Source organism: Tachysurus fulvidraco, chromosome 6 (assembly GCF_022655615.1).
Source record: "Tachysurus fulvidraco isolate hzauxx_2018 chromosome 6, HZAU_PFXX_2.0, whole genome shotgun sequence".
NCBI lineage: Eukaryota > Metazoa > Chordata > Actinopteri > Siluriformes > Bagridae > Tachysurus > Tachysurus fulvidraco.
In genome coordinates this window covers 16,267,867-16,285,660 of record NC_062523.1, presented here as the reverse complement: position 1 = coordinate 16,285,660, position 17,794 = coordinate 16,267,867, and the positions used below count along the sequence as shown (strand labels likewise).

The 17,794-nt window shown below is 35.7% G+C and overlaps 2 protein-coding genes across 2 annotated transcripts; one reads left to right on the top strand and one right to left on the bottom strand.

Annotated features, from left to right (window-relative positions):
- Positions 1-4,069: 4,069 nt before the first annotated feature.
- acod1 (aconitate decarboxylase 1) lies at positions 4,070-7,508 on the bottom strand. Its single transcript, XM_027164139.2, has 5 exons — positions 7,383-7,508; positions 7,032-7,193; positions 6,765-6,854; positions 6,091-6,290; positions 4,070-5,553 (listed from the first exon to the last, which is right to left on the bottom strand). The coding sequence occupies exons 1-5, from the start codon at positions 7,392-7,394 to the stop codon at positions 4,584-4,586; spliced, it is 1,434 nt and encodes a 477-aa protein (XP_027019940.2). The 5' UTR covers positions 7,395-7,508; the 3' UTR covers positions 4,070-4,583.
- Positions 7,509-12,058: 4,550 nt separating this feature from the next.
- Positions 12,059-13,933, top strand: kctd12.1 (potassium channel tetramerisation domain containing 12.1). Its single transcript, XM_027164222.2, has one exon. The coding sequence runs from the start codon at positions 12,266-12,268 to the stop codon at positions 13,133-13,135; it is 870 nt and encodes a 289-aa protein (XP_027020023.1). The 5' UTR covers positions 12,059-12,265; the 3' UTR covers positions 13,136-13,933.
- Positions 13,934-17,794: the final 3,861 nt, after the last annotated feature.

Below are 17,794 nucleotides of genomic sequence, written 5' to 3'. Positions count from 1 at the left end.
GGGGGGGGGGGGTGATTCAGAAGGACTATTAAATTGAACAAGACCAACGATACGGCTGGGGCTAACGTCAAAAATGTTGTAGAGGACTTCAGGTAACGCAGTGGTTGTGTAAGTACTGTAATGATTTGTACTACACAAAAACCTGCGCAGTTCGTTAAAAATGATGTTCTCCAATACACCTGCACAGTTTTCATAATAAAAGTCCCGGATCGCCCTCTCAGCTGTCTACTCTCCACTGTTCCAGCTATTCGCGCTAGTAGTGGAGTTTGACACGCGCATGCGAAAGTTTCTTGAAATTTCTCTTACTTTTGTAAACGTCGCCTGTGTTAAAAGTGGCCAAGCTGTGGCGTTTTCGACGATTCTGAAATTAAGCTGTGTGATTTCCTCCTATTTAAAGTGCACACAAAACAAAAAGCCGTTTAAAAATGCACTAGCTGGCACAACAAGAAGATATTACATATCAAATAATAAATACATAAACGACAATAACGCTATACTGCATATAAAGCCTGTAGATATCTTTCGCATAATCTTTTTTAGACTTCTTTTTTTTTTAATGCGAATGGTGAAACGTAGATGGTCATAAATATAGTGTCCGCTAGAGGACACTGTTTTCCAATGTAAAAAAAGTATTCCCCTAATAAAATTTTCTGAAATGATAGACCCTACTTATGGTCAATAATACTTATTTACAACAAGGTTTAGGTTTTTAATCTGTATTTAAATGGTAGAACAGTATTATCTTGCTGTTGAGTTCAGAAATTAATACAAAAATTATTTGACTCTGATCACTGGTCCTACAGTCATTATACATTTGAATACTGAGCCTAATATTTGCATAATTGGATCATAGTCACAAAATTAATTTGTATTTATACGGTGGCAAGAATTTATTAGAAAGATGCAAACTATTTGGGGTCACTGTTTTCCAATGTAAAAAAAAAGTATTCCCCTAATTAAATTTTTTGAAATGATAGACTCTACTTATGGTCAATAATACTTATTTACAACAAGGTTTAGGTTCTTATCTGTATTTAAATAGATACATAATCTGAAGTCACGGTGCTGTATGTAGAATAATGCTGTACAGCTTAATCAGGTCAGCTTATATAAATCCAGTGCAGTGCTTCTCAAAGTGCCATTTTGTTATATGGAATATATGCATATATATTGGTATATATGTATTATTGTTTTTTTGTTTGTTTGTTTGTTTTTTTTAATTAAAATTGAACATTTAAAAAAAAATCGACATACAAAAATGGACCTACAAAGTTGCCTCATTCAGTCAGCCAACAGTTGTATATGAACAATCAATGCAGAAAAAAACATCATGTCATGAAAAATTATGCCATCGCATGATGGACTTTCTCATGCTGCATAGTTAAGTGAATATTACAGCTATCAATGTATATTTGAATATGGATAAGCGACCAGAATGCAGTGTGAGGATGAACACCCTGATCCTGTGTATAGTTTTTTAATATGTTGGGGAAAACACATATAGGACTTATAGTGTTTTATTTTTTTCCCTGGACTCCATTTAGTTAGGGGAAAAAAGTCATTTCCATCCATCCATTTTTTTTATACTGTAGTGTATGTCTTATACAGGGTCACAAAGAACCTGGAAACTATCGCAGTGAACTTGGGGCACAAGGCGGGGGACACCATGGACAGGGTTACAATCCATCATAGGGCACAATCACTCACTCAAACACACACACACACACACACACACACACACACACACACACACACACACACACACACACACACACACACAGAGAGAGAGAGAGAGAGAGAGAGAGAGAGAGAGAGAGAGAGAGAGAGAGAGAGAGAGAGAGAGAGAGAGAGAGAGAGAGAGAGAGAGGGAAACTATGAACAATATAAAGATGCCTGTCAGCCTTCAGCACATGTCTTGGGGAGGCAAGTACATACTCCAAGTACACATACTCTGCCTACCACTAAGCCACAGTGCCGCCCAGATGCATATACTGTACTCTAAGCCTCAGTGAGTAAAAAAACAGGTAAGTAAGCTTACAAAAATATTTTTTGGAACTAAAAATTTTATTATCTTGCTGGTAAAACAGTATTATCTTGCTGTTGAGTTCAGAAATTAATAAAAAAAAAATCTTTGACTCTGATCAATGGTCCTACAGTCATTATACATTTGAATACTGAGCCTAATATTTGCATAATTGGATCATAGTCACAAAATGAATTTGTATTTATACGGTGGCAAGAATTTATTAGAAAGATGCAAACTATTTGAGAATCCCTGGTCTAGGGTGACATCTCGTCTTTAGACATCTCTTTTTTTACTGCATTTTATACAAACAGCAGAATTAAAAATTGCAGCATGTTATGATAGTATTTACCACACATCATTTTTCACTATCTTTCTTTTTTCTTTCTTTATTACTTCTATGTTTAGTTGCTTGTTTAAATGTCATTTTTATTTTTTATTTTCTGGAAAAAGGTAAAAAGGTTTTGGAAAATTTCTATATAAAGTAAACTTGATAATTACTCTTGTCACTATTTTGGGTTAGAATATTCGCACCCATAATTGACCAAATGCATATTGTGGATCACTTGAAAGGGGCCTAGAGTGAGGAGAAGAGCACAGATCTAACTATTCAGTGGCTGGAGTAGCTCCCTGTCTGGGAATTGTAAACATATAAAATGCACTGTAATTGATAGAACAGACATTTTAATTTAAACTTTGTTTTGAAATTGTAACTGTTAATTATATATAAACATCTGCTAGTTTTGAGGCAGATGGAACTGTGTGGAAGACTTCAGTGAGCTCTCTTTATCTGAATGAATTGAAAGACATGATTTAAATAGCAGTAATGTTTTTTCCACAAGTAGATTAATTATAAACATAGCACTAAGTGTGGCATCTTCCAGTGGGATTGCAATGATTGAATGTGGAATTGCATTGTCTGAACATACAGTATTTACAATGGTCGGCGCTGTTTCTGTTTACTGTCTTTTGTATATTGTATTTTTTTGTATTTTTTGTATTGTCTTGTAACTTTTCGTCTGCACTGTCTTTTGTTCTGCACTGTCTTGTTTGTCTTGTTTGTCTTGTCTTGCACTGTTTGCACCAGGTTGCACAGTTGCACTTTATGTGGCTAGGACTTACTTACTAAGTCCCTAGCCCTGTCTTTGTTTTATGTAGCACCACAATCCCGGAGAAATACCGTTTTCACTGTGTACTGCTACAGCTATATATGGTTGAAATGACAATAAAAGCTTCTTGACTTGACTTGACTTGAATGAAATCTTTAAATGCCTCACTGAATTAAGTGTTCAATGGATTTTAAAATGGCAAAAAGTTTGGTCAAATTTTGAATATAAAATTTGAATTTAATTGTAATTATTCTGGAGTTCATTTTCATTTGCCTGCTGGTTTTCATGGTTATTCAAAAGTATTGAATTAAAATTTTAAAACTCTGCTGGAACCGTGCCGACCTGAATGACTCACACATCCCTCCACTTCATCCAAAGTGATATCAATGTTAATCAACTAATTGAAAAGAATGAAAATAAAATAAAATAAATAATTGTTTTCATCATAGTCTTGTATAGTTGACTGTGGAATTGGCTGCATCTAGGCTGCGATATTTTAAACTATTAGAGAGCATTTAGCCTTCTTTTTATCATCTGATTCAATGTTTTTTTTTCCAACCTTTCTAATTGTAAATAGCTTTTCACAATGTTGGCTGGTCAACTAATCATCTAGATTATGATTCTAGTTTCTGGAATTTTTTACAAATAATGTTAAATGTTTCTGAAATAAGCAGTGCAAATAGCAGCTTAAATTAATGCAGCCAAAAACTTCTAAATGGAATGGAATGGAATCTAAAAGTTATTATCTAATATGTTTTTGCATTTTTCCTGTTTTATGTATTCTAATTTATGTATTAGATAGATTTTAACATCAGGTTAATCATTATAAAATAGCCTTGTTTGTAGGTGACATGCAGGATAGATGTCTTTCTTCCATAAGTACATAATCATTCCATCATTCAGTATCCGAAGAAAAAAGACAAAAGCATTTTTCATATAATGTGCAAGCTTTATGATTTATTAGATTTTTCAGATCTCCTAATGCACCAAGGACTTCAGAAGCCATCACCAAGCTGAGCTGCAAACACTTTTATAAGAATTACAATGAAGTCCATGCGGATGAGAAAAATGAGATTGTCACTACCTGTGCCATTACGATTTAGGATGTTTTCAAACTTAATATACATTTGAAACAGAACTTTGAAAATCTAAATCTACAGGATCATTAGATCTAAAAAGCATCAAAGGACAAATTTTGCCTTGCTACAGTAATGAACATGTTAATTGTGAAGTAGAATTTCTTAAACTACATGTGACTCTCTGAATTGTAATACTCCACTTTTGTCAGTCATCATTAAATAATTTATTTTCTCTCCACACACAGCTTTTTAGTGAGTCAGCACTCAAACTACCTTTCTCTCCTAGTTTCTATGTTGTAATCATAGGGGTCAAGGCATAATACAGAGGTCACTTTGAGTTCAAACTTTATGTAGTTACGATTACAATACCATTCAAGCAGATGCGGAATGCACCTTATTATGGTAGTGTGAAATTTGCTTATGAAATTGCATGAATGACCAAAGGAGAGAACAGTCAGTGACTGTCTCCAAGTTGTCAATAAGCTGCACAATACTATCTACAGCATCTGTGCTCAGCACAGTCAATGCATTATTCTTAAATTTTCTTATTAAATGCTCCTGACTGAGAGGTTTTCTCCAGTGACCATAAAATGTATTGCAACGTGCTGTGTGTGTTTCACTGTTTGCCATCTCCACCACAACTTCAGAGTACATCTTTTCAAAACTAGCCTGATTATCTTCTGGATTTTCCAGCTGAACCTTGAGGAGGAGGTCTTTCAGGGCTTTCCGTTCCATCATTTTACTGCTGAAGGAGTCTACAGTGACCTCGCCATCGAGCAGAGCACTGCAACAATTGAACTGGTACGAGTGCCTAGCCTCGTGCTCTGTCACTGGAAGTGGACAGTCTATGTATCTGGAGGAAGGGACTCTCAGCACAATCCTTTTAATTTGACTGAGATCAGCATTTGGCTCTCTGATGTGAATTTTGTTCCTCACATTTACTGCTGCATCAGCTACCCAGTGCATTCCAAGATGGGCAGGAAAGCGCTTAAATGCAATATCCTGTTCTTCCAGCAGCCACTTGTACTGGCTGGTTGGGGAAACCTCAGCCAAATGATGTGGAAAATAATCCTGGTAGAAGACGCTAAATCCTGACTCCAGATCCAGAATGCGCTTGTTGCCCTCTAGACCAAGAAGAGCAAGCTGAGATGCTTCCAGGCCCCTACTAGAAGCATTTCCCAAGTGTAGCGGCTTGGTCTGAGTAGCAGCATTTGCCAATGGAGCACCAGCAGATGAGCATGCGATAGCAAGAGCTGCTGTGTTCTGTGACGGAGACAGTCCCAGCAGTTTGGCTGTGGCAGCTGCACTGCCCATAACTCCAACAACTGTAGGAGGATGGAACCTGAGAAAGGAAGGCAAAAGCTCCACATCACCACCACCACAACTTCAGAGTATATCTTTTCAAAACTAGCCTCAAATTTAAATGTAAAAAGGCTGTTACTTGTGTAAAAAAGGGCAAACATCACATTAAAAAGTAGGGTGGATAAGGTTGTAAAATATAATTCTAAGTTGAATTAATAATTTTTGCCTTTTATTATATTGGCCATAAGCTTTAGGTTAGTGTTCTAAATAAATATACACAGAACAAGCTCTAAAAGGATTTTTAAATCCAAATCGAATAAGTGCTTGTCTATTTTTTCTTATCATAATCTTTTCATGATTGGCAGCGATTCTATATAGCAATCTCTTTTGCATTCCTCTACATTATAGGGCATAAATGGGCCAAATGTAATTAAATTTAGTTTAGTAATAACTTTCTACACAAAATAATTTGTGATTACTTTAGAGTTTGTCTCAAACATTTAGTTTAATGTAACGTAGCTACTTTGAGATTTTAGTCACAGAATGGTAGATTTGTTGTTATTAGCCAACACAATACCTTTTGGGGATGTTATGAGCCTCATTTGAAAACCTCATCAATCTCCCCTGAACTTCAAGTCCCACATTGAAAGCAAGAAGTAGGTCCAAGCCTGAAGGTTTTAAAGGCAGAGTCTCAGCTAAGGCAAACAGAGCAGGCAGCACAGCACCAGACGGGTGAGTCGCAGGATGCCAGGTGTCATCAAAATCCATTGAGTGCACCTAAGATTGAAATGAGCAACATGATGTAGACTGTAGAGCGTAAAAGTTTCAGGCAGAAATATCTACTCAAAATGCACTGAGAAAGAAAGATTTTCAGCCAGATCTATGACATATAGCACACTGTGATGATGCAGTGAGATTGCATTGGATATTTTCTACAATTATAAGGACAAATGCATGTTGAAATTTTATCACCTTTTAAGAGTCTTCTTTATGAGCTCTTTTCATTTTCACATGTAAGCTGCCACTTTAATTAATTTAACTTTCAGCTCACACACAAACACACACAAAATTTACTTTTCTGGACAAAGCATATGGTAATATCTATATTTGTATATAAAAGAGAGAGGTGCAAACCAGCATAAAAGAATTGTTTAGATGTATTAACTTGTTTCTTGATGATAACTGTTAACATTAACATTAAGAATTACCAGAACAATAACAGTCAATTGTTTACAGTTATTGGTAACCTACCGCAACCCCATTAACAAATGCAGCATAATGAGGTGGAAGGAATGACCCTGGTCTTCCCCACACACTGCTTTTCTGTTGTGCTTCGTAATTCTAAAAAAATTAGACATAAAAAAAAATAGACATAGCCAAACATACAAGTTAAATTAGAAGTACATAAAAATGGCATGAAGAAATGTGATTTAAACATTGTCTTAATTTGTTATTTAATTTTCCTTTAATACTAAAAAATGTAGTCTAATTTTTAAAAATCTGAAGTACAGTGTATACCTTACTGTACTGGAAAGCCACATTAAAGACCGGGGTGCTGCTTCCACGCAACCCGACCCCCAGAGTGTCCAGCATCATTCTCTTACTTCTTCTGATAACTCCATCAGTAAGATGGGCTGTACACAAAGATGATATGGCTGTACCAAAGCTCTCTGTAACACTCTGAAAAACAAATTAAGAATTAAGTTTATATATGTATGTATATATATATATATATATATATATATATATATATATATATATATATATATATATATACACACACACAAAAATATATTATAAAATGACTATATTCAAGAGGTTACACAAATAATTGAATAAAATAAATAATAAAAAAATGAGTGTAAATACCTTTCGTATCATCTTGTAAGGTTAAGTTCTGAGGAATAAATAAACTTGCTCCTTTTATATGCTAGTTTGAATCCTATCAGAACTGGCTCACCAAGTTTCCTAAATTAGTCAACCACTTAAAAAGATGTGGTTCAGGGAAGTACATGGTTTGGCAATACATTTTAAGGGTCATGCTGTAATCAGTCACGAATACGTCATGTGTGTATTTGAATAGTCTGATGTTTTGTAAGCTTCTGAGTTTTGTTTTTACGTTATTTCATATTAATACATTTATTTTTAAAAAATGTTCACAATTTCAGTTCCTCTAGACTAGATATTCTCATTTTTTGCTGAATGTGCTTAAAATTAACAGCAAGCAATGCAATGACAGCCTATCAGATTTTACAATGTCAAATTTTATGTTTTTGAAAGAGATTAGTCTCCGTGTAAATAATAATAAGAAGAAGCAAAATGTTTATTTATTTATTTATTTATTTATTTATTTATTTTGTTTTCTTTTACACAAAGGAAATGAACATCATTTAAATTAAAAATTGTTATATTACAGTACGTAGTAAATTATTATTATTATTATTATTATTATTATTATTATTATTATTATTATTATTATTATTATTAGTAGTAGTAGTAGTAGTAGTAGTAGTAGTAGTTGTAGTAGTAGTAGTAGTAGTACAATATAAGTAGTGTTATAAGTAGTACATAAGAATAAACAAGGCAGAAATAGTCAATATCCCAAGTTTGCCAAAGATGCACATGCCAGACAATGAAAAAAAAAAATTAAATCAAAACATAAGGGATAAATGCTTGTTGCCAACATAATCTTCATAATCTCAACATAACTCTTCCATACACAAAACTAGTGTATATTTATGGACAAATTTATTCTTTTAGATTTAAATTTTCTTCAGCAATAATATTAACATAGGCTGTGGCATTGAGGCAATGATTAATTATTATTATTTACTGGCCCAATGTGATGTGCATTCTGAGATGTTCAGAAATTCTCACCATTGTTAAATGAACATTACAGTTGCAATGATCCCTTGGGATGTACAGTAAAACCTCTTTCTGATTGCTTTATGGATCTCAAATCACATGGCAAAAATACTTACCTACTTGAAAATAAGACATGCTATAAAGAAACATTCAATCATACAGTATATCATGTGAGACATATAACTTAAGACATGTAACTTAATCCTAATACAATCATAGAAAACATGAGCAACTCTCATACAAATTGTGATTCAAATGTTTGCTTAACATAAAGACATAAAGAAATGAGATGGATGTCATTATTTCTGTAATCTCCTGGAGACACTCAACCATTTTAATACATGTCATGTGGTCCTTTGACTAGTACAGCAAAAATATTTCTTTAAACTTTCCACAAACTGTCTAGTTCCTCTTTCAGTTTGTAGTATTCCCCAGCTTCTCCTTTTCCTTTGTTTAGTGTCATATGTTTTTCATCAATGGTTGTTTGTATCTGGACTTTCCTCAGGAGAGTCGTTGTTTTTGGTTTTTGTAGTTTCTTTCATTTAGATGTGGCCAACTCATATTCTTTGCTAATGTCCACATATGGACTCCTGCAATTGATTGTGCTTCTCACTGTAACAGTTGCTAGTTAATTAAATATGCCAAACTTGTGTCTAAACTATATTTTTTGAAGTGGTGTGGTAGCCTAGTGGTTAAGGTGTTGGACTGCTAATCAGCTAAATGGTGACTTCTCTAAGCATACTTAAGTTTACGTTAATGTTAACATAAAATTAAGATTATGATCGGTGTTCCACAATGTTTTATTTTAAGCCCAATACTTCTGTCCTTATATATGATACCCCTTGGTGCAATAATTTATTAAAATTTTATTAGCTTCCACTGTTATGCTGATGACACACAGCAATATGTTTAAGCTAAGTCAGATGAGAGACACCAGCTATTTCAGTTGTAGAATATGTGAATGAAATTAAACAGTGAATGCTTACTAACTTCCTCCATCTTAACTCTGAGCCAGAAGCAAGCTTTAATTGTGAATGGTCTTTCTGTTTCATAATGTGCAGCAGTAAATGACCTCTGTGTGATTATTGACTCTCATTGAAGCTTATGTATATAATATCACAAGGGTAGCCTTCTTTGTACTCATAAATAGTGATAAGCAATTTGATGTCACTAATTGACACTAGTTCATGCTTTTGTTACTTCTAGGTTGGAATATTAGAATGCTTTACTGTCTGAATGTTCCAGCAGGAGCTTAAACAAGCTCCAGTTAGTCCAGAATGCAGCAGCTAGAGTCCTAACTAGAACCAGAAGAACCAAAAGATATGAACACATCACTCCTATCTTATGCACACAGCACTGACTCCCATTCACATACTGTTACTTGCCTAACTACGTGATTTTTTTAATTTATTTTTATGATTTGCCATGTCTACACCTACAAAAAGGTGCAAGCTAATTGGTGGTATCTCAAATAGTGAATGATACAGCAGGGGGCAGAGCTTTTTTCCTCACAAATGCCCCACAGTTATAGAACAGGCTTCCAATTAGTGTTTGGAACTCAGTCTCAGTGTTCAAGTCAAGGCTGAAAACACTTTTGTTTAATCTAAATTTTTTATGAATAGTATTTCTTAGGTAAAGGAGCAGATCTGGAAGGCTCATGGGCATAGAGTGTTTGGTGAACTGGGATGTTTAGATGCTGTCACCTTACCACTCTCGTAAATTCCTCAGGTTTGCTGACTGTTGTGCGGTTATTGGATGCTTTTTGTCCCTCATGTCTGTCACTTTCTGGCTCTCAGTTTTACTTATACAGTACTGTCATCGCTAGCCTTGCCAGAGTCCCTCCCTGCATTTTGCACATAATGTACATTGTGTTTGACATTGTTTTCACATGATTGCAAGCATACCTAATAAATCTCTCTCTCTCTCTGTCCCAGGGTTCTGAGTTCCCGGTGTAACTGCTTCTACTTTCCGGACCTATCTGAACCATTCTGTCGTCCTACCCCTTGTTGGAGTCTCATCGCTCGGTTGTGCACTCTGCTTGGATAGATCTGAATGGTCACCACGTGACCTGTGAGATTGCTGTGCATAGAACCACTTGGAGACTATCATGCCATCTTTGAAATACCATTACAACATTACTGTCAGCTTTGTGCTCAGGTCTTTGACCATTTGAAAACTTTGGCAGGAAGGAATTAGTCTATAATGAACTCTAATAAAGACATTATGCTGACCTATTAGTTCCTCGGTAGATCTTGATTGCATAATTCCACTTTACTATGAACGGTTCTAGAAAAGATATTATTTACATTTGCATTATGTTAATGACCACTGTTAAAAGCACAATTATTATTATTGCACTGCTGTAAAGCAGTGACACCGTGTGGTTTTGATATGAATATATCATGCATAGCAGTGTTGCTGGCAATGTTTTAACGCATAACTATTATAGTTGGATTAAGTATAAGTTCTTCTCCTTTTAATCATCATAGATGTTCACCTGACCAACCAAGCCCTCTTCCCTACAACAACCTTAGTGTATAATTATGGAACAATTTAATCTTTTAGATTAATCTTTTTTTACATTTAATACATTTCCTCAGCAATAATACTAAAATAGGTTACCAGTGCTATTTGCAGATGAGGGCTGGTGTGATCCCTGATGTTGAGGCAGAGGTCGGAGTGCCCTTTCAGATGGAGGGGGAGAGCAGGCTGGGCCTGAAGGCTTTGGTGGTTGTGGAGCCCGCCACTTTGGTGAAGTGGTGATTGATTGGTATTAAACGGCCCAATGTGATCAGACATTTCTTACCATTGGTAAATAAACATTATACAATACAGTCCCACTGATCCAATGGGATGATCAGTCCTTCAAATCATTTTGATTAGCTTTATGGAAAATCAATATTACTGAATAATACAGAATATACTGGCAAGATTTAGGTGCAGGACCACAATATTACTACTGTTGAACAGATATTGCTGCAGAGCATTTCCAGTAAAGCACAGCCACTGACATGCTAATGCTCTGGAAGTATGTATGGTTTGGGTATATGTAAGTATGGCTTCACTGTAACAGCTGGATTAAATACAGTTCACTAGCCAACAAACTATCCAGCCAACATCATCCTGTGAACAGATGATTAAAATAAATTGTACACAGAAACAGAGAAGCTGAAGTTCTTCTAAATAATTTTCGCTTACCATTCATATTATCAGACACACAATGGTTCATTTATGTTCATATTTAATTATCGTTTAATTACAATGTTTAGAAGGCATGTTTGGGGCAGGGACTCTGGCCCTCGCAAATAAAGTTGAGGAAACTTGTAAAAGACATTTGACAGATGATTTTTTTCCTAACGACACCAGGTGGCAACATTCCTTACAGTTTTTTTGTGTGATTTTTTTTGGAAATGAGCAACCACTTGTGCAAATATTTGCTTTGAAACAAACATCAAGCATGCACATGTTTAAGCATGTTTAGTTTAAATATCGCTCCTGTGTGTTTTGTTGATGTATTATGTACATGTACTGTGTGCTTTATCACCACCATGATACCCCAGAGGTCTCTCTCTCTCTCTCTCTCTCTCTCTCTCTGTGTGTGTGTGTGTGTGTGTGTGTGTGTGTGTGTGTGTGTGTGTGTGTGTGATTTAATGTAATATGCGACGGCTTTCACTGACACACACCTGCCACCAGCAGGTCCCTTGTTTGTCGACAGAGGGTTAACGTCTGTCATCGATCACAGCTCCTCAGTAGTCTGTATATCTCCTCCCACGCATCCTATTTAATCGAACCCCCTGCCTGCCCTCAGCTCCACCGGTTTGTGGAAGGGAAAAAAAACTCACTCATATCACGCTTACAAGCAGCTCTAATCTTTGCTGAAGATAAGAATGGCTTTGGTAGATACACAGCGTGGAATAACTAACGGTGCAGATTCTGGCTCCGCGTTTTCGGAAATTATAGAACTAAATGTTGGTGGCCAGGTTTACGTGACAAGACGCGCAACTTTAATCGCAGTACCAGACTCTCTGTTATGGGGCATGTTCTGGAAGAGCACGCCAAAGGATTTAGCGCGTGATAGCAAAGGGCGCTTCTTTTTGGACCGGGACGGTTTTCTTTTCCGTTACATCCTAGATTACCTGCGGGACCTCAACCTGGTGCTGCCTGATTATTTCCCGGAGAAGAAGCGTTTGCAAAGGGAGGCTGAGTTTTTTCAGTTGCGAGAGCTGTGCAAGCGCTTGAGTCCGAAAATGACCAAGGACGACTCAGTGTGTGAAGAGAGCTGCTATCAGAGCGATTCAGATGAGATGATGGCGCACGGTGCCGCGGTTTCCGGTTGGGATGCGTCGCGCGCGCTTTCCGCACTCAGCGTGGCGCACTCGCCCTCGACGGAAGTCAAAAAGTCGGGCTACATCACCATTGGCTACAGGGGCTCGTACACCATTGGGAGGGACATTCAGACCGACGCCAAGTTTAGACGCGTGGCGCGCATCACCGTGTGCGGGAAGACGTCTCTCGCCAAAGAGGTATTCGGAGACACTCTGAACGAGAGCAGAGACCCGGACAGGCCACCGGAGAGATACACCTCCCGCTATTATCTCAAATACAACTTCCTGGAGCAGGCTTTCGATAGACTCAATGAGTTCGGATTCCGCATGGTCGCGTGCAGCTCCACAGGAACGTGCGCTTATGCGAGCAACGACCCCGGCGAGGATAAAATCTGGACGAGTTACACCGAGTATGTGTTCTCACGGGACTAACACTCACTGGAAATGTTCAGCTCCATGTGTATTTATCATTTATGTGGAAGTGTGCAAACATGGAGAGGAAAAACATAATAGTGTATTGGGTTATTAGAAGTTAGCATTGTTTCACGGAGTTACTTCAATACTTGGATACGCAAATTCATTGTTATGTAAATGAAGGTCACAAACTAATGATTTATTAAGTTACTGCGTAGTAGTTACTTTATGGCCACTAAAATCATTAAATACAGAATCTCGAATTATTTCATATTACACAGGCTAATAGACGGTTACAGAAACTATAGAGCACTACAGAGATAATGGAACTAAAACTGTTTACAATTTTTAACCAATAATATTTAAAAATCATTAGGCGCTGTCATGTCTGTAAGGGATTTGAGAGGCCTAAAACAAGAAGAAATAAGACAATTTAAACCTTTACTGCTGTATATTGGATGTATAAAAGCTATCTTGCATGATGTTAGACCGAAAGCAGTGATTTTGCAAGTATCAGTAAAGATTTCCCTCATCTTTTGTTTATCAGATTAGTAGTTCTACAAGTCTTGCCATCAATGTGCATGCCATGTTCCATGTTAATGTGCATCCACTGGCTTCTGTACTGTTGTTGTGGTCTGGTGGAAAAATATAAATTGTACACTCATTTAAAACTGCAGATTTATTGTTTCTAAACTATTTCATTTATAAGACATTGGTTTCTTAGGTACTGTTAAGACCCGTTCTCTAATGTAATGTTTCTTATAACTGTGTGTGTGTTTTAAATGTTTGAAGAATTCAAATAAAATCCTGTCAATAATAAACAATTTTTCATTGATGCTATTGCTTTAACGAAGAGAATAAAACTATGAAGATAAGATAAAGAATATGAAAATGGTTTACACAAACAGCTCCTGGATGGCATGCCTGCCTTATGTGACAACTCTGGCATATAAACATATAGAGCTACATAAGGGCTGTGTCTATTTATAGACATAGCATTTGGTGTACTTTTCAACAGAATCAAGATTTATATAGATAAAAGACTAAATATTTGAGGAAAAAACAGAACTACTGAAAGAAACAACAAAGGCTGCTTATGATGAATATTAACGAAGCAAGTGTCCAGAGATTTCCCTACTTAGATTCTGGGTAGATTCTATCTGTTTTTGTGACACAAATTCGGTGTGGGTGATGCTCAGATGCAAATGGTGCAGCTGTACTCAAATTATGATGCCATTATCATTTCAAGTGTAAATAACAAAGGTTCCAGCTGCAGTGAGAGAAGGATGGATTGCCTGAGGGACAAAATGAAAAACCTTGTGTCCTAGAAAGACAATGTTCCATCATTATTCACTGGTGATGCACCAGGAATATATCCGATTATGTTTATCTTGGTTAGAATAAAGGCTGCATTAGGCACCATTCATTTAGCTTGTCCTCCTCAAAGTATGGTAATTCCTTTGGATTCTGGTGTTGTGCATATTCTTAACACTGCAGTTCTTACTTTTTGCTTCCAAGATCAGAATGATGTGCCAAACTGGCCAACCTGGTGCTTCTAATTAGGTTCTGTGTTAAAAATAAGCCTTCAGACACATATATCCCAGTGGGCAATTGACTAAATGCTATGTACATCCACTCTGTACCTTCACAGTTTGCTGTGCAGCAAGAATTTCTACAAGATTTAAGTTTCTATAGCACAGGTTATAATTAAACTTTAAATATAAGAATATATGCCTATATTCTCTCTCTCTCTCTCTCTCTCTCTCTCTCTCTCTCTCTCTCTCTCTCTCTCTCTCTCTCTCTCTCTCTCTCAAATGACAGAACATAAAGATTGCGTTTTTCAATTAATCTACAAAAAACACATTTGACACTGTATTTAGTCTTGGATGCCAGTGTTTTGGAAAGCACTTTCTGCATATCTTCACCTTATTTATTTAGACTCATTGATGCTCAATGATGATTTAAATACACACTTCAGATATGGAGAGTGTGTTGATTTTATATACCTGTAGCAGCTGCTTTGAGACAATGGCAAATGTTACATTCTGCTACACAAATAAAATATAATTTAATATAATAGAATTGGAAAAAAATTGCATATCACAAAAGCAACTCAGTGCTTTGTGTACGTATATGCTTGTATGCAAATGTGTGCATCTATTGTGTGCATGTTTGCCATCTGAATGCATGACTGTGCTCATGGTGCCGCTTCTGTTTGCCTATGAGAGAGAGTATCGAACTGTATCATTCCAGCATGTTGACTGGCATTAAATAAGTGTTTAACAGTATTTTCTCCATGGAACAAGGACTAAAAATGGACCAGCATGCTAGAAATAGTACAGATGATAAATGACACAACTGACGGTTCTTAAATTTGGCTCTCAAACAACGCATAAAAGTCATTTTATGTAGAGATCACATAATTCTGCTATCCTTTTCACACAAAACTTACTACTAGTTGAATTGTAAATACAGGCATGTAAATTTCTCTATTCTGTAAATACAAACAGTTTTTGATCAAAGTAACAATGATCTGGACAATAAATATGAAATGATAAATGTAGAATGCTAGTGTTCTATAGTTTTCCCCATATATATAAAACCTACATTTTAAATACTCTTTTATATTTGGTGTATGTGAACAAATGTGATTTATACCAAGGAGATTTTGTTTTACTTTAAAAGCAAGATACATTTTTGTTCTCTTAAAGTCCATGTCCATGCCTCAGTAAAATGTTCTAGATAATCTGTGTTGTGAAGGTAAATCAATATGCACTTCAACAGATCTTGTAGTTGAGCTAGTTGCCTCAATAAATAGCAATCTTATAGCAACCCATTCAGTCAAGATGGTTTCTTTTAATGCTGAACAATTTCACCACAAATACTGTGGCCTGTCCATTTAGTCCAGCACCCTTAAAACTAGCTTGATTCTGCCTTACAGGAAATTACTGTACCTTTTAGACATCACAAGAATGAATCAATATATGAAATCAAACAAGAAAAGTACATCCCCTTTTAGATCTAAAGAGTACAATGAAGGGAGAGAAAAACCAATACATTTCAAACAAATGGTCTGCCTGTCATGTATTCACTCAATGTTACAGATCAAATATCATTATATCCCTCAAAGTAGAGACCAGCAGGGGTGTTCTGTGATTTCTTTGAAACAGCTGTTGGCCCCAATAGCTTAGGATCAGTTAATATTTTTGTTCACAATAAGGCAAATAAGGGTTCCAGGAACTGAAGCACAAGCAAGCAGTTTCTCACTAATTGATTGGACCACTTGAAAAACACTGTAGACAAACTGATTAACATACAAAGTATCTGTAATTCATTAAGTACAACCGCATGTTTTTAATGCAAATTATTAATATGAAGGAAGCTTATCAAGTAAGGAAAGAGATTTATTTTATGTTTATATTTATTTTATGTGCCCTATCTGGTATGGTTAGTAAAGTGATGACATGGCTTGTTGAAAATGGAAAAATCTGGTAACAAAAACAAACAAAAAAGTTCACATTGAAGAATTTTAGGCATATTTGGTAACATGAAGCACAAGCACAAAACATGTCTGATGTCTTATTTATAGCTTACATTACCAGGGTTAAAAGCTTTAACTGTTCAGTAATGTTATGTGCTTCACTAATTTTATTTAAATAGTAAATGATTATACTTTATTTATGATATCCACAGCTAGACTAGTTCACCTAGTGCTGCCATGTATACAAATATTTAACAAATATACACTTAGTCATAGAAATATTCATTCTAAATGAATTGAGGAGTTTTGGACAGATTATATTAGAATTCATAACATATGCTCTTTCCTCCTGTGTGCCTTTGAAATGTCAAACATTGTGTTCTTGTTCACTAAACACCAGGTCACTAAAGAACAGTACTGATCTTAGTGTTGTGAGTTGTGACAGTGAAGCATCTGTGTCAGCTTTCTATTACAGCAGGCCATTATACTTGTTTACGATTCAAATGAATTTCAGGGCTGAGATGTGCATCAGCCTCAGGTCACCTTTAAACTCAGCACAGTCATTACAGATACAAGACGAAAAGCAGAATGAGACTGTTCTAAATCAATTCCCTATTAACATGCTTTCCACTAGCTGATTTCTGCTTGGTGTTTCTGTGCTTCTATATAAATGCTTGCTTGCTGGAGTCAAGTGAATTGGGATTAAGATTATTACTAATCCCGGTGTTCTGGAGGGAATTGTGTTAACAAATGATTTTAAATGATGTTGATTTCCTATGTGTAATGACATAATAAACAATAACATGATAAACAATCAAACAAACAAACAAACAAATAAACAAATAACTGTATTATTATTACTATTATTATTTGTATTATTGTTGCTGTTGTTATTGTTGTTGCTGTTATAAAAACAACAATAGAAATAATAAAAATTGTACTACTACTACTACTACTACTACTACTACTACTACTACTACTAATAATAATAATAATAATAATAATAATAATAATAATAATAATAATAATAATTTGCTGTGAGTATGTTGCAAAAAAAAAGTTGATTCTTTTAGGAAACTTGGTGAGCCAGTTCTGATAGGATGCAAACTAGCATATAAAAGGATCAAGTTTATTTGTATTCCTCAGATCTCAACCTTGTAAGATGACACAAAAGGTATTGCCACAAATTTCTTTGC